Source organism: Jaculus jaculus, chromosome 6, assembly GCF_020740685.1.
Source record: "Jaculus jaculus isolate mJacJac1 chromosome 6, mJacJac1.mat.Y.cur, whole genome shotgun sequence".
In the NCBI taxonomy this organism is placed as follows: Eukaryota; Metazoa; Chordata; class Mammalia; order Rodentia; family Dipodidae; genus Jaculus; species Jaculus jaculus.
Window position 1 is genome coordinate 558636 of NC_059107.1, and position 26800 is coordinate 585435.

General features: G+C 44.4%; 2 protein-coding genes across 7 annotated transcripts; both read right to left on the reverse strand.

Moving 5' to 3' along the window:
• Positions 1-3355: 3355 nt before the first annotated feature.
• Positions 3356-12916, reverse strand: Hnrnph1 (heterogeneous nuclear ribonucleoprotein H1). Of its 6 annotated transcripts, none has more exons than XM_045151817.1 (14): positions 12800-12915; positions 12231-12355; positions 10401-10556; positions 10055-10198; positions 8472-8610; positions 7340-7518; positions 7033-7104; positions 6843-6976; positions 6576-6711; positions 6154-6213; positions 6000-6059; positions 5155-5247; positions 4673-4722; positions 3950-4086 (listed from the first exon to the last, which is right to left on the reverse strand). In XM_045151817.1, exons 2-13 carry the CDS (start codon positions 12325-12327, stop codon positions 4673-4675), a joined length of 1320 nt encoding a protein of 439 aa, XP_045007752.1. In that variant the 5' UTR covers positions 12328-12355; positions 12800-12915; the 3' UTR covers positions 3950-4086. The 6 variants fall into 6 exon arrangements, with proteins under 6 accessions (XP_045007749.1, XP_045007748.1, XP_045007750.1 ...); XM_045151816.1 differs by having other exon boundaries at positions 5970-6059; XM_045151814.1 differs by lacking the exon at positions 4673-4722 and having other exon boundaries at positions 3356-4086; positions 12800-12916.
• Positions 12917-23934: 11018 nt separating this feature from the next.
• Positions 23935-24531, reverse strand: Cby3 (chibby family member 3). The gene has a single exon (XM_004666530.2). The coding sequence runs from the start codon at positions 24483-24485 to the stop codon at positions 24066-24068; it is 420 nt and encodes a 139-aa protein (XP_004666587.2). The 5' UTR covers positions 24486-24531; the 3' UTR covers positions 23935-24065.
• Positions 24532-26800: the final 2269 nt, after the last annotated feature.

Sequence of the window (26800 nt, forward strand, 5' to 3'; positions counted from 1 at the left end):
GACATAGACAAGCCTTCCAGCCCTCAAGCCTTTCCAACCTTCCAATTTGCTCAAAACCCACCTTCACTTCTTCCAGTTACCTGCCCTGTTTGCTGAATCCAAGCCTCCTGAGCTATCCATCCTGTCCACACCTGGGTTGTGACACCTGACATACTTTCAACTGAAATAAGATTCCTTAGGTTTTATGAATGGAAAACCCAACCCCCCACTGCACTGACCACCCCCAAACTGGTCCAGTTTCAGCTCAGTACCTTGTTTGCACAGCTTGCTCAGGAACCTTCTGAGCCTTAGATCTCTCATCTGCATATAAAAAAGCACACCAGCCTGGAGTGGTGGCATGCCTTCAATCCCAGCAATCCCAGAGGTAGAAGGATCCCTGAGTTGGAGGCCACCCTGAGATTACATAGTGAATTCCAGCTTGGGCTAGAAAACTTGAACCCTTCCACTTAAAAAAGAAGACCAACTTCTAAACCAGGTATGGTGGTGCACTCCTTTAATCCCAGGCAGAGGAAGGAGGATCACTATGAGTTTGAGGCCACCCTGAAACTACATAGTGAATCCCAAGTCAGCCTGGAAAACCAAAAAAAAAAGACCAACTTCTCACACTACTAACAGTGACAATAAGTGTTCCATTAAGATTTTTCTCCCCCCCCAAAAAAAAACTTTTTTCCTGTATTTCTCTTTTTTGCTCCCAATCTCATCTCTACCTCCCCAATAACAAATGTTCAAAAAGCATTATTTACAACAAACCCAGGTAGCTAAATCACCAGTATTTAGCTGTCGCAGTGGTTACTCTTTCTATATCAAACTCAATTGTGTGTATTGGAATCTCATTTTCCAGTGTGAGCAGCTGCTTCATACTCTTGCCATTATATCTTCCCTGCCATGATGGACTATAATCTCAAACTGTAAAGTAAACTGGTCCTTTAAAAAGGCAGAAAGACTTGGGAGGCAGAGGTAGGAGGGTCACCGTGAGTTTGAGGCCACCTTGAGACTGTAATGAATCCCAGGCCAGCCTGAGCTAGACAAAAAAAAAAAAAAGGCAGAAAGCTCAATGTGGTGGCACTTGCCTTTAATCCCAGTACTGGGGAGACAGATGTCCATGAGTTTGAGGCCAGCCTGGAGCTACAGAATGAGTTTCAAGTCAGCCTGGGCTGCAGTGAGAATCAAATCAACACAGCCTCCCTCTGAAAATCCTCTCTAGACCTGTTTAGGACACATGCTACACACAATAAATGCACTCCAAGCTTCATTCCAGTGGTGTGGAGCTGTGTCCAGTCCTCACAGTAGGGAATGTAGCCACGCAGATCTGCAGAGCCCTCTGCATGTCTTCCTTGTTCAATGCTGTTATAGACAAAAAACAAAATGGTTAATTCTCAACATTTTTCACTCTGCCCAGCTTTGCTAACGTTTTTATGAGAGCAAGAGAGAACTGACATGCCAGGGCCTCCAGCAGAATTCTAGATGTGTGCACCACCTTGTGTACATGAAAAACCTTTGCACATATGTCTGGTTTACATGGGACCTGGAGAACCAAACATGGATCCTTAGGCTTTGCCTTAACCACTAAGCCATCTCTCCAGCCCCTACTAACTTTCTAGTAGAATCTCACTCTGTCCATGGTTGATGTGGAATTCACTGTGTAGTCTCAACCAGGTTGGCCTTGAACTCATAGCAGTCCTTCTATCTCTGCCTCCCAAATGCTGGGATTAAAGGTGTGCGCCTCCTCCCATTGCTAACCTTTTGTAGGAAACAAAAAGTATCTTCAGCATGGTCACAAGCAATTTAACTAACACACTTGGCCCAAGCCACCACTGCAGCTTTCCCTTTTGTCCTCTTTCAGCACTGAAGACGAGACACAGGCTGGGGAGATTGTACTTGTCTGCAAGGCCTGCTGGTCAGTACAGGTTCATTTTCCCCAATACCCACATAAAGCCAGATGCAAGTGGTGCATGAATCATTTACAGTTTAAATTTAAAAAAAAAAAAAATTTAGCTGGGTGTGGTGGCGCATACCTTTAATCCCAGGTAGCAGAGGTAGGATCATTGTGAGTTCAAGGCCACCCTGAGACTACATAGTGAATTTCAGGACAGCCTGGGCTACAGAGCAAGACCCTACCTTGGAAAATTGAAAAAAAAAATTTAGACAGCTGGGCATGGTGGCACATGCCTTTTAATAACAGAGCACTTGGGAGGTTGAGGTAGGAGAGTCGTCATGAGTTTGGAATAAGCCTGGAGCTACAGACTGAGCTCAAAGTCATCCTAGGCTAGAGTGAGACCCAGCCTTGAAAAGAATAAAACCCAGGCATGGCAGCACATACTTTTAATCCCAGGCAGGAGTAGGAGGATCACCATGAGTTCAAGGCCACCCTGAGATTACATAGTGAATTCCAGGTCAGCCTGAGCTACAGTGAGACCCTACTTCGAAAAACCAAAAACAAAAAGGCGGCAAAAACGTAAAGCTCAAAACCCCAATTCCAAGCCAGGCATGGCAGCACATGCCTTTAATCCCAGCACTTGGGAGGCAGACAGGAAGATTACCATGAGTTCAAGGCCACCCTGAGAGACTACATAGTTAATTCCATGTTAGTCTGGACCACCAGTGAGACCCTACCTAGGGAAAAAAAAAAAAAAAAACCTAAATTCCAAACCCTGCTTGCCTAGTTACTCATTAATGCCTTGGTTCAATCACCAGCAGTACTGCTGAACAAAAGGTGCAACAGCACACATGACCAACGCTCAGGAGGCTGGCTGGGCGTGGGTTTAAGAACAGCCTGGGGTACACACCAAGACCTCAGCATCTATGAGCTACCTCCTAGAAAACATACCATACCATATGCTGGCTGTTGTGGCATACACCTTTAATCCCAGGAGGATCACCTTGAGTTCAAGGCCACCCTGAGACCACATAGTGAATTCCAGGGCAGCCTGAGCTACAGTGAGATCATACCTCAAAAATCAAAAAGCATAACATATAAACAAAAATCTAAAAATGCTTCTGTATTAACCCATATTTGTCACCCCTCCCTTGCCTCTGGTATTTCTCAGACATACTTGAAGGCATCTTGGACATGCAGGCCATGCAGTGTGAGCACTGGCATCCTCTCCCCTGTGCGCGTGCATTACATTACAGACCTATCAGACCAGGTTCTCGTGCAGTCAGGCCAAAGTAGCCCTTCCATAAGGGCCATTGCCAGGTTTACCTGTGATGCACTGGAAAGAGAGTGATGACATCTACACAACAGCCTCAACTGCCAAGCCTTTCTGCCTCAGCCAGACATGGACCTACACCCCAGGCAGGAAGACAGCCACCAAGAAAGTCCACACGACCACTGAAGCATAGACAAGACAAAGTGTAGCTTTTAAAAGGAAGATTTATTTGACAAGTTTCACTTTGTGCAATACACCTAAAAGGAAATCACAATACAATGAAAAGATTTAAATTGAGGCCTTAGAATTTCATACAAACGCCAAGACCAAAATCCTAAAGTATTGGTATTGCGTCTCAAATTCCTTAACTTAAAAAAAGAGGTTAAACTCACGTGTCATACAGGTTATCAAAAGAAACTAGAATTAACAAACATGCCAAATGTTCCACTTTTAATTGTAGACAGAGCTCCTAGTTTTACAAAAAAAAAAGGCATGTCTTTCAACATGCATTCAAACAGTGTTCAATGTAATATGTGTAAGAGCAACATTAAACATAATTCAACTGCTTTAACCTAAACACACTTACTGCTTAAGTACATCCTACAATAACTAACAAGAAAAGCTGGAAATCGTTTTAAGTTAGTTTACTCAACCTCGTTGTTATGCCCTAGATGACTGCTGTGTTCAAAAATATTGAACCTTAAGTAAGTCCTTAAAACGACCCCAAATCCACTTATAGAGTAAGCATAAATCACAACGCTAAAGGTTTGCTTTTTCTTTAAAAAAAAAAATTGACCAGGAGTCAGTGATAAGGAAGATTACATTCCCCATCCACCACTCATACTGGACATGCTAGACATCCCTCCCATTCCGTTCACGCCCACAGATGCACGGCTTCCACTACTGTAGTAGCTGCTGCTCACTGTTCCTTGGCTACCTGCAAAGAGATCCGGTTTACAAGTTAGGAATGGCGTAGGTATCAGACAAATAAAAACAAAGCATTTCCAAGGAGAAGTTTAAATGTGGTCTACGAGTACAAATGGCTGCTGTCTGAGTGGCAAGAAACATGTTTGGAAAAAGGGAATCCTGACTCCAAACAAGTCTCAAACCCTTTCTCTGCAGTACCAACTTGCCAGACTCTTGTGCTACCATTTAAATGGCTTCTTCAGGATCAATGTGGAAAATTAAGTTTAAAGGAAAACTAGTGTTTTTCAAAAATTGCAAAATTACTTAAGTTTTTAAGCTAAACAAGGCATTAAAAAAATTTACCACCAACATTCACAATACGCCATCAAATGGCATATATGATGAATAGGGAGCACAGGGGAAGTCTTGCTTTTCCTATTCATGGTTGGCAGGAGTGAGGACAAAAGTTGGACTAAAGGCAAGTCAACTGTGCCCCCAAAAAATGGCAGCCTCCATTGAGTTAAGTCAGAGCCACTGACTGCTATAGAAAGTGTTATTACAACATATCAATATTTGCTGTTGGGAATTTAAATTATATTTTTTGAGAAAATATTTACCTATGCAATGTTTGATTGAAAATCACTGGAGTTTTCCTGTAAAACTTGGTCTGCAAAAGGATTTTGTAGGGTAAGACTATAATACCAAAAATCACCATTCTAAAGACCAATTGAAAAAAAGATAAACAATCCCTAAGATTAACTGATTAGGTAATAAACACAGTCTTCATCCCAACCACCATTCTAATATTTAAAAATCACTCCATGCTAACAACCAAGACAAAAATGTGAACCACTGTAATGTTTTAATAAAGGCATGTTATCTGGCTTGACAGTATTTCAAGTTGCAATGACTAATTTTTAATTCATTGAACACTTCCACCTCCCAATAAGCATGTCTGCAAATTAAACTATTGAAAACAATTAGGATCAAAAACATACATATAATAATCCAGTCTCACCAAAAAGGCCTGCATATCCCCCACCCCAACTAGAGAAACCCACCTAAAACTTCTATTAGGCATATAAGAAAACATGCTTACCATATCCACTCATACTGCTCTGGCCGCCATAGCCACCTCCGTAACCACCACTCAGCTGCTGGCTGGCTGGGCCACCGTAACTGGACTGGTTTGCTGTTAAGTTTTAAGAGAACATTAGTGTTCCATTCCTTATGTGATGTGGTACCTGGTGGTACCCAGCTTGTAAACTATCTACAATTTTTCATTCTTGATCTTAACATTACTGTCTCCTTCTACCTACTGTCTATAACCAGACTAACCCTTGTATTCACCATTTGAGCTAGTAAGTTATTTAGAAACCAAATGGTTAAAAATATGCACATCAGCAGGACTAAATCCACAATTCCTTAAGTAGAGGCATTTTGTGAAGATCTTATGAAACTTTCTGACTTGATTTAGCGGGGTTCCCCCCTTTACTTGACAAACAGTACAATTTCAATACACAGGTTATCATTAAACACTTATATACCCAACTAATTATGCCACCCAAATTTTAAATCTTACAATTCTGAATTTTACTAATATATTTGTTTCAACTTTGTATTCAGGTACTTCAGCATTTACATTTAGCAGTTCCCCCCCCCAAAAATTATTTACATCTATTTGCATTATCTGTCACCTTCAGTTTATGTAACTCACGCGATTTTAATAATTAACAGTACACAAATGATCCAAATTGTAAATGATTTGTCTGTTTAATGCTAATTTAAGATTATTACTATAACTAAAATCGTTATGCTAACAAATTCTTATGCTAAACTAATTACAGATTAACCTATCTTATTGACTGTATAGATAGATATGTTTTGGTTTTTAAAAAAACTAACGATATTTACACAAGCCCATGCCTCCCATCATTTGGCTACCATAAGCACCACCGCTTGCTCCTGCTGTAGAATTCAAGAAGAGTTCTACATATCTGTGTTCTGAAATGAGAGAAAAGGCATATACAAGGTTAGCTTTAAAAAAAGACACTAAAGTGATATTTACACAAACCCATGCCTCCTAGCATTTGGCTACCGTAAGCACCACCGCTTGCTCCTGCTGTAGAATTCAAGAAGAGTTCTACATATCTGTGTTCTGAAATGAGAAAAAAAATTTGAAAATGTTTATTGGTGGAAGAAACCATATGTACTTTAAAGTTCTTATATAAGTAGATCTGTGAGCCTCAAATACTTTTGGTTAAAAAAAATGTTTCTTATGTTAGTTGTAAAATCTACCTTTTAAACGCTCATCTAAATTATTAAGAACAAACTTCCAAGATAAATCCTTACCACAAATCCCCTTCAGTCCTAATATTAAAAACCCATTGTTTTCAACACACCCACACTAACCCACTACAGGAAAGATCAAATCCCATACATCCTTACTGTTCTATCCCCCTATCCTAAGGGGTTGTAAACTAACTGCTTGAAGGACCAAAATTCTTTTAGCATACTTACGCATATTTGCTTTGTCTTTTGACATAGCTGCCACAGCATCTTCATGAGTTGCAAACTCAACATCTGCTTCACCAGTTACTCTGCCATCAGGACCAATCTCAATATGTACTCTCACAGGATTGAGTGGTGAAAAAAACTAAAATACAAGTTATTTCAAAGAATTAAGTCAATTTTCTATTATAGAAAAAACATTTTGTTACATGGTCTCACTTAAATATAATCAGACAAGATTTTTACTGCTATACTGAAATGCCATCTTATACTTACATTATAAATATCATTCTCAGTGGCTCTGTAAGGCAATCCCCGCATATGTACACAGTGTCCTGTTGTGCTCTGGAAAGTAGAACCACCATCTCCGTATCTGTGGTCAGACATTCCTGAAAAACAATAATTAAGGTCTACATTGACAAGAGTGTAAATATCCTTTAGCTGGAAAATTTAATTCTTACCTTACCTCTTCCAAATCTATCTGACCCAAATCCATAGCCATCATTATAGCCATTATAATCATCATAGCCTCCATAACCTGAAAGACAAAAAAAAATGTATACAGTTAAACAAAAATACCTAATCTATGACCAGGCATGGTGGTGCACTCCTTTTAATCCCAGCATTCAGGAGGCAGAGGTAGGAGGACTGCCATGAGTTCAAGGACACCCTGAAGTCCAGATCAGCCTGGGCAAGAGTAAGACCCTACCGGGGGGGGGGGGGGGGGGAACAGCCTAAAGGAACCAACCGGTCCAGCCTTGTATATGACATACCTCCACCATATGCACCACGCCTCATTCTCTCAAAGCCAGCTCCTCTGCCAATGCTGTTATATCCTCTGCCAGCCCCAGGTCTATCATAGGGACCTGGCCGCTGCATGGCCATAAGCTTTCGAGGTGGATCATAATGAGTTCTAACTTCAGCTCGACTGCTCTTAAAGATTTCAATATACCTAAAGCATTGTCCAAGAGGGAAGGGAATGGGGAGGGGAGAGAAACATTAGTTCATTTGATACAGATATTTATTTACACACACACACAAAAAAAAAATCTAGTCATAGCCATAAAATTGACTAATATTTAAAGCCAGATTTTTTTATATTTGCATAGGCAATGACCAGAAATTCACTCAAAGACAATTTAAACTTTAAAGAACAACAAAAAAAAATACTCCTCTGAGGCAGAGCCCATCCTTAGAGGTAGAGAGGAGTATTATGAATAAATGATGTAGGAGGGAACGAATTCCACTCAACTTTCAACATTTCAACTCTTAAATCCATTGGCAGCATGTATAGCAAGTGAGCTAAAAAGCCAGCCTTCACCAACAGTCTAGCCCACACTACACACTTTCTTTCGCCAATACCCCAGCCTATGCTTTTAGTAGGAATCAGCATAGGTAAAGCGCATGCTTCAATGAAAAATAGTCACAAGCAAAGAGAAAAAAACCTTTTGTGACAATTTCTTGAAAGCTATGCTTATTAATATGTATGCAGAATATTTATACAGCAAGAAAAAGGTTGTTGCATTTCAACTTTAAAAACAAGATCAGAAATTATCACATTTTCTTATGGTAATATTAATTTACTAGATGGGTGTTATTACAGCTAAAGCCAGGTTTGAATTTTTTAAAGCCATAGTCTCTCGACTCCACTGGTTGGGATTATTAAGAGCCCTACAAAATTGTGAAGATGAAAATGTTCCAAATAAACTGGGGTCAATTTTAAAGCCAAAAAATTTAGTTTGAATGAAATAGGGGCCTTAATATGGGAAGTTTAAAACTTGTGGCAAAACATCAATTAAATGGGACTAGGAAATGGGTTAATTTCTTCCTTCTAAGCAGAGAGAGTATGGATTTAATTGTTTACCATAAGAAAAGTGACATATCCAACCAACCATCCATCCCCACCTGTGCCCTATTCTTTCCTTGTGTTTCTTTAGAGCCTTTTCAGCTATTTCCTGTGAAGCAAACTGCACGAAGGCCTCCCCCGTACTCCTCCCCTGGAAGTCCACCGGCAATGTTATCCCATTTGGCACGATTTCCAACCCTTCAACCCAAGGACAAATAACCCCAGTAGGGGGGCAATATTAACATCACAAGCCCAGAAATGATTCTTCTTATAGCTTTAAATAAACCAGAATTTTAACTTTAGATGAACGGTATGCTTTCAATAAGTACTTTTAAATATGCATTGCATTAATAATTAGCTGCAATATTAAAAAGTTCTACTAATAACATAATAATTCTTAACACATCCCATGGCACATTATATATATTAAGAGGGAAAAAAACTTGATACTCCCACGGGGTGCACTAAGAATTCAATAATTAAAACTACTCATCTTTGCAATATTGAAAATTAAACAAGAAATTCATTAAGTTAAGAATCAAAAATAACAGTTAGCTAAAATCAAGACTGTTTACCTTACTTAAGTTTCAATTTAAGTTACTTGAACTTCAGGTTTAAAAATGTACACATTTTAATAAAACATTTCATATGAAAACTGAAACATTACTTAAATCATGATTGACAAACATCTAAGCTTTTGACAAACAACTATCTACACAGCAGTCATGCACTCTTATATGCTCTAACAGTAGTATGATTCACTTCTGGAAATTCCGTCTATGAAAAATCCTTTCCGTGGATACATCCCCAAGCTTACAAAAAGGCCTTAAAGCACTTTTCCTAGAAGATATGAAATTATGTTCATATTTAACGTTGACAGATAGCATTCAATTCTCACCAATTTAGATAAAACAAAACACTTTTCAAACTGACAAAATGTTAGGAATTGATACGTATCTAAGTTCTAATACATACTACACTAAACCATGCAAGGATTTCTTGCTAATTCCAGTTACATCAAGAATATTAATAGTATTTAAAATATATATGATCTAACAGTCTGCTAAACATGCAATCTATCAGCTCTTCAACATAAACATTCAAATACTTTAGGCCCAGAAGAACTTCAAATACTTTTCCGAACAGTGCTTTATTTATTGAGACTACAGACATTAAATCTACACTGGCTAACTACAATTTACTTTTGGTAACAACTTTTAAATTGCTTCTACAATGGCTTTTTGCATAGAGAATTAAACCGTTGGAAATATTTCTGGTTCCATAACCCCAAGTGTCTTACAACAAACACCTAAGATACAACAATCTATAAAAACTCAAACTAATCTAATGTGAAGGGATCTTACCTTTAATTTGAAGGAGTCTGCTAAGAGCAATGTGAGGAAGATAGTTAAGCTTCTGAGGACAATCCTCAAAGGTCTACTCTGAACTACAATACTAAATACAGGTAAAATTAACATTTGGGAAGTATTATTTCCACCTTTAAGATGGGCTCCAGGAAGAAAAATTCATCAGCATGTATCTCTCAGCCTATGTAAATGGCTAGATCAATCAGATTCTACTACTAAATCATGTCACCGAAGCTGCCATACCTCACTGCTCAGCAACAAACATGACTACATACCTGAGAAGAACTGAACAATTTCTTCCTTGCTACATCCAAAGGGGAGTCCTCTAAGCCGTACAAAGCCATCATTGGCCGTGTCAGGACTATTTGGACCAGTATGCTTCAACACCCAATCCATTTCAACGTTGTTTGACTTGAATACTGAAAGAGGGGCTTAGAATTAGTCAATTTTGGAAAGCTAGAGAACAAAGTTCAGATTTCCTGGGTCTTTAGATAAGCTAGGAAGAAATGCCATAAACTCCCTTAGATGACCCTTTCCATGTGGTCAAACACCTAATATCCAAAGGGGAAAAGACCACTATGTATTTAATGTTTACTGTTACTAGGGCAATGTAAATCAAACCTTCAACATATCTGTGTCCCATAGTTTCTCTGTCTTTTTTCAGGGCCAGTTTGACTTCATCTTCTGATTCAAGCTCAACAAAAGCCTCGCCACTCGGTCTGCCTTCTCTGGTGTAGATGAAACGAATACCTTGAGCCCCATTTTGAATTTTGCAGTCTGAAAAGAAAATAACCATTAATAAAAAATTTAAAACCAAAAACCACCTCTCTGGGTGATATAGATGAAATGCCTATTCATGATACCACAAAAAAAAAAAAAACACTTGTGAAGCCTAAACTGACCAAAATTACCAACTCCAGTATTTAAGCAATCATCCTCACCAAACATCTAAATGATACGTTCCCCAACCATTAAGAAGCTCCAGCATCCATCACTTTCTGCTTTGGACTGCCAGATGAATGTAGCCAGCTGCTTCACCATCTGCCACTAATCTCCCTGCCATTATTATAGACTGTGAAATAACCTTCCCATCAGAAAAAAGTTAAAAATATTCAAAGTAGGATCTCATTCTAGCCCAGACCAACCTGGAATTCACTATGTAGTCTGTTTCAGGCTGCCCTCGAACTCAAAGCAATCCTCCTACCTCTGCCTCTGGACTAAAAGGCGTGTACCACCACACCCAGTTCCAAAACAGTTTCTTAAATTACCTCTAAATCCTTGTCTCCTGAGGAATGGTTTCACCTTAGCCCAGGTTGACCTGACACACACTCTGGAGTCCCACGCTGGCCTTGAACTCAGTGATTCTACCTCTGCTGGGATTAACGGTGTGCACCACACCTGGGTACCACTAACCATCTTTTTGTGCAACTGCTAGGAAAAAAAAATGTCTGAACTTTATGAATGGATTTGATTACTCGCCAGTTTTACCTTAATAGCATCCTTGAAATAATTTTCTCATTCCAATTCAAAATGCAAACCCAATACTCACCTGAAAGGGCATCAGTATTATCAAGCTAAAAATGCTCCAAGTTGTACAGCTGAAACCAAACCCATCCTTGCCTCCTGCAGAAAGTGGCTTCCATTGTACTTGACTCTTGTTTAACATATCGTTCAGTTGAGTTAGTAACTATACATTACAAATTCCTTTATCCAAAGCCTTTCAATTTCTGCCAAATAACTGCATTAGCCTACTCTTGCAAAAAACGAGAGGAAGAGCCAGGCGTAGTGGCGCATGCCTTTAACCCCATCACTCGGGAGGCAGGCGTAGGAGGATCGCCGTGAGTTCGAGGCCACCCTGAGACTACATAGTGAATTCCAGGTAAGTCTGGACCAGAGAGAGATCCTACCACAAAAATCAAAAGGGAGGGGAAGGGAGATTTTGGTAGAAATTATACAGGAAGACTACTACAGTTTTTAAAAAACCTACACATCGAGAAGATGGCCCCCCACTATAAAGTAAACCAGTGGAAAACGAGATAAAATTTTCGCCGGGCGTGGTGGCTCAGGCTTTTAATCCCAGCATTCAAAAGGCAGAGGTGGAATGATCCCAGTGAGTTCAAGACCAGTCTGAGACAGACTACAGGGCGCGTTCCAGGTCAGCCAGGGCTAGAACCAAACACTTCCTCAGATTTAAAAAAAAAAAAAAGGAGGAAGAAATCCACACTAGAAGGGATGACATTTATAGAAAAATAATCCGTACGGGCGGCGACAGCCCCCAAAGGGGACAGGAGGACAGGCGAGGCTTTTACAATTTCCATTGCGTAACCACGGCCAGCAGGGCGCGAGCAGCCCGGGCGAACGGCTGGCGCCCGCGCCCGCGCCCGCTAGAGGGAGCCCCGCGGGCCCGCCCGCCGGCCTCGCCTGACAACTCCCGCCTCCCGCTTCACTCACCAGAGAAGAAGCGCTGCACCTCGTCCGCCGAGCACGACCAGGGCAGGCCCCGCACCTTCACCACGAAGCCCTCTCCGCCTTCGGTACCCAACATCATGGTCTCCGCGTATCGTGGCGTCGAAACGCTGCAAGACGGGGCCGAGGAGCGGGTCTGAGAACCGGCGTGCCGGGCGCCGCCACACGACCGCGCTCGCTCGTGCGGACGCCCTCACCCCGGGCACAAGCCCAACACGCCCCGCGGCTAGCGAATCGGCCCCCGAAGCCGCCCGAGACCAGGAATGGGCCGACGAGGTGAGAGGACCCCGCCTAGAGCCATCGCGGAGAAAGGCTAGGAAATGGCGGCGGCCGCTTCCGCTCCGCCTCCTCCGACATCGCACACAATAGAGTCGGCGCGGCCTGCGGGCCCGAGCGGCGCGGGCGCGGCGTAGCGACCCTCCGCAGCTCCCGGCTGCAGCCCGCAGCTCGCCTCAGCCCCACGTACGCTTCCCGGGGCCTCAGGGAAAGCGATCGCCACGAAAACGGCACCTTTGGGCGTCGCTGGGTAGCACCCAAGGACCGCCAGCACTCACCTCCACACCAAGCTTCAGCGTGCTGAGAAGAAATGGCTAGCGGGCGCCTGCGCAACCTAATAAGCCCTTTGAGCAAGCTCTGCGCACGCGCATCGAGGAGCCTCTACCGCCCACTTGCGTCACACAGAGTTAACGCGCATGCGTGGCATCAAAACTCCAGCCCGCCTATTGCTGTCAGATTATTATGCGCTTGCGTTTAGGCTCAACCCCTCCACCTTCATAAAGCCGCCAAAGTATTTTGCCGCGCCTGCGCCTTTTTTTTTTTTTTTTTTTTCTTCGAGGTAGGGTCTCCCTCTAGCCCAGGCTGACCTAGAATTCACTATCTAGTCTCAGGGTGGCCTTCGACTCACGAGCACCACCACGCCCGGCTACTTGCGCCTTTTTGCAAACAAGGAACTTGAATCTTTAGCGGGTTAGCATTTAATTTTGTGCGCATGCGTCTTCCCTCGAACGCGCCTTCAGCCTCACCCGCCTGAGTCCGGGAGGGAGATGGCGGCAGCGGTTCGCTGCTGGGTCTTGGCTTAGTGGCGAGCTCCCACTCTGCCGGGTCCTCGTTCTACTCTTAACCCCCAGCTCCTACCGACCTGAGACTGCGCGGCCTGGCTTTTCTCCCGCTCGGTTCTTCCTCCCAAATCCCGCCAGAGCTGACCGGCCCAGCGGCTGTCGGCCCGCGCGGCTGCTCCCCCTTACCTGCCGCCTTAGCCTTAAGGGCTGGGGCGGCGGCCCGCCCGGGATCCCCGTGCCTAACGGACCCGCGCCGGTCGAAGGGCATGGGCCGCGCGGGCGCACTGGAAGCCGCGGGCCGCAGATGCATGGCGGATTGCCGCCGGGAAACACCGAGGGCCCGGGAGGTCCGGTCACCCCTCGTACTCACACGGGGTTAAATGGGACAAATTCGTGAAACCCAGCAGCACCGCAGAAAAGAAAGATGCCCCACGCCTCCCGGGATGTAAGAGTCCCACCCGATCAACACAGCCAGCCAACAACTGTTAAGAGGGTTGAGCAATGCCACAGGGACACCACAGTAGTGAGTCTTTGGATACCATCACAGGAAGATGGAGTTTCAGCCTGGTTCCCTTCCAAATGCAATGGTGAGGTCAATTCCATTATACCCACTCCAGTTTCTGCAAATTCCCCAACAGTTAATGTTTTCTTATATAAAAAGCTCAATTTCTGGGCTGCAGAGAGAGCTCAGCGATTAAACTGCTTGCCTGCAAAGCCTTAAGAAACCAGATTCGATCCCCAGGTACCCACATAAAGCCAGATGCACAAAAAGGCGCATGCAAACGGAGTTCCTTTGCAGCAGCTGGAGGTCCTGGGATGCCCTGTCTTCTCTATCACTCTCTGCTTGCAAGTAAGCAAAATAAATAAATAAAATAAAAAGAGAGAATGGGTGAGCCAGGTTTCCAGCCACTGCAAAGAATTCCAGATACATGGGCCACCTTGTGTATCTGGCTTACGTGGGTTCTGGGGAATCGAACCGAGGATTTTTTGGCTTTATAGGCAAGCACCTTAACCGCTAAATCATCCCTCCAATCCAAACAAAAATGTGTGTTTTTTGCCAGGTGTCCTGGCGCATACCTTTAATCACAGCACTAGGGAGGCAGAGATAGGAGGATCACCGTGAGTTCAAGGCCACCCTGAGACTATACAGTGAATTCCAGGTCATCCCGGACTAGAGTGAAACCCTACCTCGAAAAATAAATAAATAAATAAAAATGTGTCTTTTTAAAATAATAAATACAGAATGCCACATGTGTTAGCACACACCTTGAATCCCTGCACTTGAGAGGTAAAGGTAGGAGGATGGCAGTGAGTTCAAGACCATCCTGATCAACATACTGGTATAGACAACGACTTTCTGAATATAATCCCAGTTACTCAGGAAATAAAACCACTAATCAAGCCAGGTGTGGTGGCGCACGCCTTTCATCCCAGCACTCGAGAGGCAGAAGTAGGAGAATTGCCGGAGTTCAAGGCCATCTTGAGACTACATAGTGAATTCCAGGTCAGCCTGAGGTAGAGTGAAACCTTACCCCAAAAAACAAAAGACAAACAAAACCCACTAATCAGCTGCTGGTACCTCATAAAATTAAAAAAGTTTTGTGCAGCAAATGACACTGTGAATAGAGCAAAGAGACAACCTATAGAATGGGAGAAATATCGTTGCCAGCTATATATCTGACAGAGGACTGATATCCAGGATATACAAAGAACTCAAAAAACTAATAAGAAATCAATCAATCAGTCAAAAAACGGAGCTGGGGCTGGAGAGATGGCTTAGCAGTTAAGTGCTTGCCTGTGAAGCCTAAAACACCGGTTCAAGACTCGATTCCCCAGGACCCACATTAGCCAGATGCACAAGGGGTGCTCGCATCTGGAGTTCCTTTGCAGTGGCTGGAGGCCCTGGCACGCCTATTCTTCCTCCCTCCCTCCCTCCCTCCCTCCCTCCCTCCCCACCCCCTCTCTCTCTCTCTCTCTCTCTGTCTCTTCCCCTCCCTCCCTCTTTCTCTCTCTCAAATAAATAAGATTTTTTTTTTAATGGAGCTGTGCAGCCAGGTGTGGTGGCTCACGCCTTTAATCCCAGCACTCTGGAGGCTGAGATGTAGGAGGATCGCCGAGAGTTTGAGGCCACCCTGAGACTACATTGTGAATTCCAGGTCAGCCTGAGTTACAGTGAGACCATACTTTGAAAAAGAAAAAAAAAATGGAGCTGTGGGGCTGGAGGGATGGCTGGCTTAGCGGTTAAGGTGCTTGCCTGCAAAGCCAAAGGACCTAGGTTTAGTTCTCCAGGACCCACGTTAACCAGATGCACAAAGGGGCACATGCATCTGGAGTTCCTTTGCAGTGGCTGGCGGCACTGCACCATTTTCTCTCTCTCTCTGACCCCTTTCTCTGTCAAATAAATTAAATAAAAATAAATATATATATATGTTTTTAACAATGGAGCTGTGCATGGTGGCACATGCCTTTGATCCCAGCACTTGGGAGGCAGAAATAGGAGGATCACCATGCATTCGAGGCCACCCTGATACTACATAGTGAATTCCAGGTCAGCCTCAGTTAAAGTGAGATCCTACGTCAAAAAAAGGGAGGAGGGGATATGAAACTAAATTGAGAGTTCTCAAAAAAAAAAAAAAAATACCGACAGGGCCTGAGCTAGACTGAGACCCTACTTCAAAAAACTAAAAAAGCAATACAGATGGTCTATAAACATCTAAAAAAATGTTCTACATCCTTAGGCATCAGGGAAATGCAAATTAAAACTATTTTGAGATTCCATCTCACGCATGTCAGAATGGCTATCTTTTTGTGTGTATGTTTTGTGTGTGTGTGTGTGTGTGTGTGTGTGTGTGTGTGTGTGTGGTAGGGTCTTGCTCTAGCCCAGGCCAACCTGGAATACACTATGTAGTCTCAGGCTGGCCTGAAACTCACAGTGACCCTCTTACCTCTGCCTCCTGAGTGCTGGAATTAAAGGCATGCACTACCACACCAAGCAAGTTGACTTCCAAGACTATTGAAGATCAGCCCTCATAGCAGAATGCTTCACCATGTCTGTCCCAGGGGGCCTCCCTATCATCAACTATCCAAACAACAGCTTCAGAGGGGTGTGCTAAGTAGGAGTGGGCTTCCAAGTTTAGTGCTGCTTCCATCACTCCAGCCTGTCTGAAAACCAAGTCCAAGAGGAACAGCCTAGAGTTGTTATCTCTAGCTAAGAAGCTGAGCACCACATTCCCACACTGGATATAGAAGAGAGGCTTTTTTGCCCGTGCATTGTCCTAGCTCCAGCAAGCAAATCAACTGGAACTCGAAACTGGAGCCTTAGGACTGTGACCAGCAGGGGGCACGTGATCCCTGTACTCAGCCTGGGAGCATGATTCAGCCTCAGGGAAGTGTTAGAAAAGTATTGTCGCTGCATCTCTCTCCATCCCTCCCCCTCTCACTCTCTTTTTCTCATTTTTCGGGGTAGGATCTCACTCAAGCCCAGGCTGACCTGGAATTCATTATGTAGTATCTGACTGGCCTCGAACTCACAGTGATCCTCCTACCTCTCCTCCAGAGCTGGAATAAAAGTAGGCACGACACAGGGATGGGATACCTCCAGTGAGATTTTGGCCAGGGAGGTGTCCCTGATGCTCCCAAAACATTATAGGCCATTGCTGAGGCCCTTGGTTTCCCACCAGGAATAGATGGTAAGACCCTATTGCTGAAGACTCCACATACTTGGGCTGCAAGACCACTGAGAAATCCTGCTGGAACTGAGCTGATAACTTCCTCCATGTAGACCAGCTGACAGAAAGCTGGAAGAAGCCACTCTACATGGAGTTCAATGGGAGAAAGAGATACCACCAGTGAAGATACTCAACAGTGGACACTGCAAGCCTTATAATTAGCCAGCCAGGCAAAATGAGCCAATGGGTACAATAGTGGCACGTCTGTCACGGTGGAAACCAACTGCCCTCCAATTGGACTGGAGGCCCGCTCCATGGGGGGAAACACATCCCTGATACTGAAAACTTAAAATAGGGGTAGTCATGAGCCCTAGATGTGTAACATCTGCTGATGTCTGGAAAAATGTATATAGTATGCTTATCAAACTGCCCGGTAAGCACTTCTCTTAAAAATTTATACCCTTATATTAACGTTACTCTCACTTTGGGTAGAGAATCTTCTCTTTTCAGATGGCAATGACTTTGAGATGACTCAGAAGGTATCACAGTGCTGGAAAGAAGTGACTGGAGTACTGAGTAACATCTCGGTCACACCTTCCAAGGCTAAGGGTCTAATGTGGAAGAGATGGCAGAAAGAATGTAAGAGCCAAAGGAAGGGTAGGACTCCTTACAACGTACTACCTCCAGACATAAAATGGCCTGGATATCCATGACCTCATAGTGCCTAACGCTATCTACACAAGAACATCATAAGAGGAGGAAAAGACCATGACATCAAAATAAGAGAGCCCATTCTCTCTCTCTCCCTCTATCTGTCTTTCTCTCTGTGTCTGTCGCTCTCAAATAAATAAATAAATAAATTTTTAAAATATATTTAAAAAAAAGAAAAAAAAGCCAGATGCACAAGGGGGCGCACGCGTCTGGAGTTCGTTTGCGGAGGCTGGAAGCCCTGGCACGCCCATTCTCTCTCTCTCCCTCTATCTGTCTTTCTCTCTGTGTGTGTCGCTCTCAAATAAATAAATAAATAATTTTTAAAAAGTATTAAAAAAAAATAAAAGAGAGACTGATTGAGATGGGGAGGGGATATGATGGAGAATGGAATTTCAAAGGGGAAAGTGGGGGGAGGGTATTACCATGGGATACTTTTTATAATCATGGAAAATGTTAATAAAAATTGAGAGAGAGGGCTGGAGAGATGGCTTAGCAGTTAAGCGCTTGCCTGTGAAGCCTAAGGACCCTGGTTCGAGGCTCGGTTCCCCAGGTCCCACGTTAGCCAGATGCACAAGGGGGCGCACGTGTCTGGAGTTCGTTTGCAGAGGCTGGAAGCCCTGGCTCGCCCATTCTCTCTCTCTCCCTCTATTTGTCTTTCTCTCTGTGTCTGTCGCTCTCAAATAAATTAATTAATTAATTAAAAAAAAATTGAGGGCTGGAGAGATGGCTTAGCGGTTAAGCGCTTGCCTGTGAAGCCTAAGGACCCCGGTTCGAGGCTCAGTTCCCCAGGTCCCACGTTAGCCAGATGCACAAGGGGGCGCACGTGTCTGGAGTTCGTTTGCAGTGGCTGGAAGCCCTGGCGCGCCCATTCTCTCTCTCTCTCCCTCTATCTGTCTTTCTCCCTATGTCTGTCGCTCTCAAATAAATAAATAAAAAATGAACAACAAAAAAAATTTAAAAAAAAAATTGAGAGAAAAAAAATGTAGACACGATGACACCTGGACACTGTCGCTGGTTCTCTTAGTGACATTGCATCAGTGCATGATAGGGGATTGGGCCTTTCACTTGAAATCTTGCTCTTTAAATATTTGTATTTATTTGAGAGAGAAAGATAAAAGGAGAGAAAGAGAATGGGTGCATCAGGGCCTCTTGCCATTGCGAATGAACAATGAATTCTAGATTGCATGTGCCACTTTGTGCATGTGGCTTTACATGGATGCATACTGGGGAAAGCTTTTTCTTTGGGGGGGGAGTTTTGAGGTAGATCTCACTATCAATCCAGGCTGAAACCTTGCTCTTTAAATTCTAAATATAGCTGGGCATGATGGTATGGCCTTAATCCCACAATTTGGGAGGCAGACGTAGGAGGAACACTGTGAGTTCAACACTAGCCTGGGACTACAGATTGAGTTACAGGTCAGTTAGGAGTAGAGTGAGACCCTACCTCAAAACAACAACAACAATAAAAAATAGATAAATAAATTCTAAGGATAACATAGTTGTATTATTTTGGCCAAGTACACATTTTGTATCCTCATTTTGGGGGAGGGATTAAAATATTTTTATTTGAGAGAGGGAGAGAGAGGAAGAGGCAGAGAGAAAGAGAATGAGCACGCCAGGGCTTCCAGCCAACTGCAAACGAACTCCAGATACATGCACACCATTGTATATCTGGCTTATGTGGGTCCTGAGGAATCAAACCAGGGTCCTCAGGCTTCACAGGCAAACACCTTAAACACTAAGCCATTTTTCCAAACCCTCCCCCTTTTTTTAAAGGTAGGGTCTCACTCTAGCCCAAGATGACCTGGAATTCACTATGTAGTCTCAGGGTGGCCTCAAACTCTCCACAATCCTCCTACCACTGCCTCTCAAGTGCTGGGATTAATGGCATGTGCCACCATGTTGGGCTGTGTATCTTTTTATTTATTTAAAATACTCATTTATATTCATTTATTGGAAAGAGAGAGAGAGAGAAAATGGGCACACCAGGGCCTCTAGCCACTGCAAACAAACTCCAGATATATGTGCCACCTTGTACATCTAGTTTATGTGAGTACTGGTGAATTGAACCTTGGTAGTTGGTTTAGCAGGCCTATCAATATTGTGAAAATGGCAACCTTTCCAAAAGCAATCTACACATTTAATGCAATCCCCATCAAAATTCCAAAAGCATTCTTCATGGAAACAGAAAAAACAATCCAAAAATTCATTTGGAATCACAAAAAAACCTCGAATATCTAAAATAATACTGAGCAACCAAAAATAAGGCTGGTGGTATCACCATACCTGATTTTAACCTATACTACAGAGCCATTTTAACAAAAACAGCATGATACTGGCACAAAAGCAGACATGTAGATCAATGTAACAGAACCGAGGGCCTAGATGTAAGTCCAGGTAGCTATAGCCACCTGATATTTGACAAAAATGTCAAAAAAAAAAAATCATTGGAGGAAAAGATAGCCTCTTCACCAAATGGTGCTGGGAAAACTGAATATGTATCTGTAGAAGGATGAAAGTAAATCCTTCTCTCTCTCCATGCACAAGAATAAGTCCAAATGGATTAAAGACCTTAATATCAGATCTGAAACTACTAGAGAAAAAAGTAGGGGAAAGCTTTCAGCTTATTGGTCTTGGCAAAGACTTTCTGAATATAACCCCAGTTGATCAGGTAATAAAACCTCAGATTAACCGTTGGGACCTCATGAAGTTACAAAGATTTTGTATGGCAAAGGACACTGTGAATAAAGCAAAGAGCCAACCTACAGAATGGGAAAAATCTTTGCCAGCTAAACATCTGATAGAGGATTAATATCTAGGCTATACAAAGAACCCCCAAAATTAAATAAGAAACCAAATAACCCAATTAAAAAATGGGCTATGGAACTAAACAAAGAGTTCTAAAAAGAAACATGAAGGGCATGTAAGTATCTAAAAAATGTTCTACATCCCTATTCAACAGAAAAATGCAGATTAAAACTATGTTGAGATTCCATCTCACTCCTGTCAGATTGGCTACCATCATGAAAACAAATGACCATAAATGCTGGTGAGGATGTGGCAAAAGAGAAATCCTTCTACACTGTTGGTGGGAATGCAATGTGGTTTACCCACTGTGAAAATCAGCGTGGAGGTTTCTGAAACAGCTAAAAATAGATATACCATATGACACAGCCACAGAACTCCTAGGCATATATCCTAAGAACACATTACCTTAGAGATAATTGCTCAACCATGTTCATTGCCAGTCAATTCACAATAGCTGGGAAATGGAACCAGCCTAGACGTCCCTCAACTGAGGAGTGGATAATGAAGATATGGCACATTCATACAATGGCATTCTACTCAGTGGTAAAGAAAAATGAAGTTATGGCCGGGCGTGGTGGTGCACACCTTTAATCCCTGCACTCGGGAGGCAGAGGTAGGAGGATTGCTGAGAGTTTGAGGCCACCCTGAGACTCCATAGTGAATTCCAGGTCAGCCTGAGCCAGAGTGAGACCCTACCTTGAAAAACCAAAAAAAAAAAAGAAAAATGAAGTTATGAAGTTTGCAGGAAAATGGATGAATCTGGAAAGGATTATACTAAGTGAGGTAACCCAGGCCCAGAAAGCCAAGCATTGCATGTTCTCTCTCATATGTGGATCCTAGCTAAAAATGATTGGACTTCTGTGTGAGTAGGAAGAAAACTCGGGGGCTGGAGAGATGGCTTAGCCATTAAGCGCTTGCCTGTGAAGCCTAAGGACCCCGGTTCGAGGCTCGGTTCCCCAGGTCCCACGTTAGCCAGATGCACAAGGGGGCGCATGCGTCTGGAGTTCATTTGCAGTGGCTGGAAGCCCTGGCTCGCCCATTCTCTCTCTCTCCCTCTATTTGTCTTTCTCTCTGTGTCTGTCACTCTCAAATAAATAAATAAAAAATGAACAAAAAATATTTTTTAAAAAAGAAGAAAACTCGGTAGCAAAGGCCAGTAAACTAGAAAAGAGATATAAAGGGAAGAGAAAGGAAGAAAGGGGGGTATTGTATATATGTAAGTAGAAGAATAGATTAATGGAGGTGAAAAGGCCCAAGTGAGGTCAGGGGAAGAGATTGGGTAAAGGAAAGGTGGAGAGAGGGCTAATCAAAATCTAAAAGGATATAAATAAATCATATGGAAACACTCAAGAGCTGTAGATTGTTACTAGAAAATTTTCAGTGCCAGGGATGCAATACCTTCCAGTGAGTTGTTGGCCACAGAGGTCCCTGATGCCCCCTCAAACATTAGAGGCCATTGCCAAGACCCTTGGTTTCCCACCAGGAGAAGATGCTAAAACACTTGCTGAAGACTCCACATACTTGGGCTGCAAGGCCACTGAAAAATTCTGGTGGAACTGAGCTGATAACTTCCTGCATGTAGAACAGCTGACAGAAAGCTAGAAGAAGCCATTCTGCATGCAGTTCAATGGGAGAGGGAGAAATGACCAGTGAAGATACTCAACAGTAGACATTGCAAGCCTTATATTTTGCAGGCCAGGCCAAATGAGCCAACCCATGCAATAGTGGCACATCTGTCATGGTGGAAATCAACTGCCCTCTAATTAGACTGTAGGCCCGCTCCATGGGAGGGAATACATCCCTGATACTGAAAATCTACAACAAGGTTAGGCATGAGCCCTAGGGGAGTAACATCTGCTGCTGTCTGGCTAAATGTATATACTATACTCATCAAACTGCCCAGTAAGCACTTCTCTTAATGTTCATACCTATATGTTAATGCTACTCTCACTTTTGGTACAGAACCTTCTCTTTTCAGATGACAGTGACCTTGGGCTGACTCAGTAGGCATCATGGTGCTGGGAAGAAGTGACAGAGGGCTGCTCAGCACTGAAATATCTCAATCACACCTTTCAAGGCTCAGGGTCCATTGCGAAAAAGGTGGCAGAAAGAATGTAAGAGCCAAAGGAAGGGCAGGACTACTTACAACGTGATCCTCCAGACACAAAATGGCCTGGATATCCATGACCTCACAGTGCCTGACACTACCTACACAAGACCATCATAATAGGAGGAAAAGATGATGACATCAAAATAAAAGAGAGACTGATTGAGAGGAGGAGGGGGTATGATGGAGAATGGAGTTCTAAAGGGGAACATGGGAGGAGAGAGGGCATTACCGTGGGATATTGTTTATAATCATAGAAGTTGTTAATAAAAATCTATATGTATGTATGTATATAGTTTTCTCAGGGCTGGAGAGCTGGTTCAGCAGTTAAGGCATTTGCCCAGGAAGGCTTAAGTTCTCAGGTTCCATTTCCCAGTATTCACGTAAAGCAAGATGCACATGTTGACGCATGTCTGGAGTTTGTTGTGACTAAAGGCCTTGGCCTGCCCGCTCTCTCCTCTCCTCCCCCTGCCTGCAAAGCCTAAGGACCCAGGTTCAATATCCCCATATCTACATAAGCCAAATGCACCAGGTGGCACATGTGTCTGGAATTTGCTTGCAGCAGCTTTGAGGCCCTAGTTTGCCCATTTTCTGTCTTTGTGTGTCTCTTTCATAAATAAATAAAAATAAAAAATGTAAATTCAGAATTCCAAGTATTTTCTGTTAAATACATGTTATCTTTTTATTTTTAACTATTGTAAAGCTGAAAACTTGAATGTGGGTGGGGGCCTATAGCTCAGTGGTAAAGTACTTGTCTAGAATATGTGAGGCCCTGAAGTGGAGTCCCAGTGCTGCAATCAGTCAATAAGTAATTTACTTTATCCTCAGTGCCCCCAAATGTCTTTAGGCCCAAGCAGCCCTTGAAGCTGAGCGACCACCTTGGTAAAGGTGTTGTGTTGGCTTTCTCCTCTCCTAGTCAGTAATCTTACTGTCCAATTCCTTTTTTTTTTTTTCAAGGTAGGGTCTCACTCTAGTCCAGGCTAACCTGGAATTCAAAATGTAGTCTCAGGGTGGCCTTGAACTCACACCAATCCTACCTCTGCCTGAGTGCTGGGATTAAAGGCTTGCACCACCACGCCCGGCCTTTTAGAAAATTGTTAAGAGATGGAATATATATATTTAATGTTCAGACCCCTGGGCTCTAACCCAGTGGAGCAAAGAGGTCCAGACCACTAAATGCGAAGTGTAAACCGCTGCCCAGCCCACGTGGGCCTCCATTCCCAGAGTACTGCTTGCTATTCCTCTGCTTCCCTGACTTCGCCCTCGGATGGCCTGTAAAGCATTACTCGCCATCTGCCCCGCCCCCAAGACGGGGGCTAGTCAGCATCGTCCCATAGGACACCCTGACCAAGTGTCTGCGGCGGAGAGCAGGCAGCCCACCCTCACCCACTAGCATGGCCCCGCCGAGAACTCGGGCGGCGAGGGTCGAAGGTCGAGGGGCTCGAGCGCCGCCCCAGGTTTTATTGCGTCACCGCGACTCCAGCGCGCGCGACTGGATCATGAGCATGCAGCTGGCGCCGTCACGCTTGCGCAGCTTCCTCTGCCAGACGCGCGCGGCGGCCGCGGGGCTGACCTCGGGCTCCACCTTCTTCTCCATCAGGTGCATGCGCGCGGTGGTCTCGGTCAGCATGTCCATGAGCAGTTCTTGCTGCAGCTTCAGGTAGTTGTTCTCCTCCAGCAGCCCGGGACTCTTGCCCCGCTGCCCCTGCGGCTTCCAGGCCGGGATGGTCGCGGAGGGCCGCAGGGGCCGCGCCAGCTGGCCCTCGGCCTCCCACTGGCCGCCACGGAACACGAAGGCCTTGTCACTGAGGCGCGTGCGCGGCGCGCCGTAGCTCAACCCCAGCTCGGCCTGGCGCGTGCGGTGGTCCAGCAGGTAGAAGGTGGACATGGACGAGATGCGGCGCAGCGGCGGCCTCCGCGGCGAGAAGCGTCGCAGCGCGCGGTCGGCCCAGAGCTGCCGCAGCTGCTCCCACAGGCGGCCCGCGAGGCCCGCAGCCAGGCACTGGACGTCCTCCAGGGTGAGGGACGGGCGACTCTCGTCTGGCGGGCAGGTGGCGAGTGGGGGTCCGCCAGGTCGTTGGCGACAGCGACTGCGCCCTTGCTGGGGAGTTCTGGCGTCCAGAATGATGAAGAGCTAGGGCACTGCTGAAGAACAGATTCCCGGGTGAGCAGTCTGCTCCACTCAAGCTGCCTCGCCCATCCTGAGACTGGTCAACAATGGCTCTGCCTTGTGGCTGATGCGCCGGGCTAACTATGGCAGGCCACCTGGAGGGCACAGTCACAACCAACTTCTTTCTCCAAAACCACCTTTCAGTCAAGACTATTATTTTAGGTCTTCTGTCCTGGCTAAGATATTTACATAAAAGATGGGTTCTCTGGCGAGATGGCTTAGTGGTTGAGACGCGTGCCAGCAAAGCTGAAGGACTCAGGTTCGAGTCCCCAGTACCCACTTAAAGCAAGATGCACAAGGTGGCTCATGCGTCTGGAGTTCATTAATAGTTGCTGGAGGCCCTGGCACACCCATTCTCTATCTGCCTCTTTCTCAAATAAATAAAATACTTTTAAAAAAAAATAATAATAATGGGTTCTGTTCCCTGAGCCACAGCTGAAAAGGGGCCACGGGTAAAGGAAGGACAAGCAAGCAGTACTTTGCCAGATGGAATACGAATAGGTAATGGAGGACTACTAGGCTTATTAGAAGTGGGGTGAGATCATGCTCCAGATGTGTGGAATGGTTGATTCTGGAAACTGCAAAAAAGGAATCTAGAAAGGTGGACCAGCATGCCCTTGAGTAGCTGTGCAGGCAGTTTAGACATCATTCTGTAAAAGGGAACTGTTGAAGGCTTATAAAGCCAGGATTAAACATGAATTCTGAAAAGTAACTGTTTAGATATCCAGTATAATCAACACCATTACTGCCCACATGGTTCAGTTACTTGACAGTTGTGTACTGGCACCAGATGCATGCCAGGCCCTTGTGTGAGAAGGATCCATCACCACCACAGCCTGTCTGCCCTCAAGAATTCTAGTCCACCTGGGAAGATGTGTATGTTAACCACAGTCTAGTTTGATCATTACATACATCCTGGGACAGATGCCTTGGCCTAGACCCATGTCCAGCATTCCAAGGTAACTGGGATTATGCATACTAGACTTCTGTTCCAAACAGACTACACCTCATAAGTCTCATTCTACCTGCTTCTTTTACCCTTCCCCCCTCAACTACCCCGACCTAGTAAGTGCTGATTCTGTTGTGTGAGAAAGGGAGCTGTGTGTTAGGTTGTTTTAAATTCCTCTTCTGCCCATGGAGGGAGGACAAAGAAATAACAGGCCTAATTCATAGAGACCACCATCTCTGGCATCCTGCACACAAGGCCCACCTTTGAGGATGCAATTCTCTGGGAAGATCCTTCCCCGACAATCCTTGCAGCGTGTTGTGCCTACCTTGATGATGAGGTGGAGGTGCCAAGTTGCACTTTCATGCCTGGCCCAATTTCTGGACCACTCACTACCCCATCAGTTATGACTCACAATGCCTCCTGGCCAGGCCATCCTAGGGGAGAAGAGATGCTGGCAGTGGTGCAGTAAGACATATCCTGAGCTCTTGCCTGCTTTCTTCTAGTAAAATGATTGAGCACTTACTGTGTTGCAGGTAGTGTTCTAGTTAAGTAAAGATGTTCCCTTACTAAATTGTCATTTGTTTTATTGTCTGTATTTTATAATTTTATTTTCAGACAGGGTCTCTGTATCTCAGGCTTGCCTGGAATTATGTAGCCCAGACTGGCTTCACACTCATATTTACCTTCCTGCTTTAGCCTCCAAAGTGCTGAATTACAGACATGAGCTGTGTTGCCCAGCTGGTTTATGTGTTTGTTTTGAGAAAGAGCCTCACTTTGTACCCTTGGCTGGCTGGAATTCTTAGGCTAAAGTAGTCCTGCTTCAACCTCCCATGTATCTGGGACTACAGGCTAGTGGCACTTGGCTGGCTTAAACTATCATTCTTAGAGGCAGTGGAGTAGGGCAGGAGGTGGTCATCATGAGAGTTTGAAATAGCTGGGCACAGAGACTCACGCCTTTAGTCCCAGCACTTGGGAAGCAGAGGTAGTGTGATGACTGTGAGTTCAAGGCCAGCCTGGAACTCTAGGTGAGTTCTAGCCTGGGCTACCTTGAAAAAAGCAAACAAAAACAAAAAAGTGAATTGAT

Bases quoted from the DNA above. Each gene is read 5' to 3' on its own strand.
- Hnrnph1 (XM_045151813.1), bottom strand. From the start codon at position 12,327: ATGATGTTGGGTACCGAAGGCGGAGAGGGCTTCGTGGTGAAGGTGCGG. The intron at 10,557-12,230 runs GTGAGTGAAGCG...TTTTCTTTTCAG, and splicing joins GGTGCAGCGCTTCTTCTCTG to ACTGCAAAATTCAAAATGGG. The intron at 4,087-5,154 runs GTAAGCATGTTT...ATCTCTTTGCAG, and splicing joins GAGCAGTATGAGTGGATATG to GTAGCCAAGGAACAGTGAGC.
- Cby3 (XM_004666530.2), bottom strand. From the start codon at position 24,485: ATGTCCACCTTCTACCTGCTGGACCACCGCACGCGCCAGGCCGAGCTG.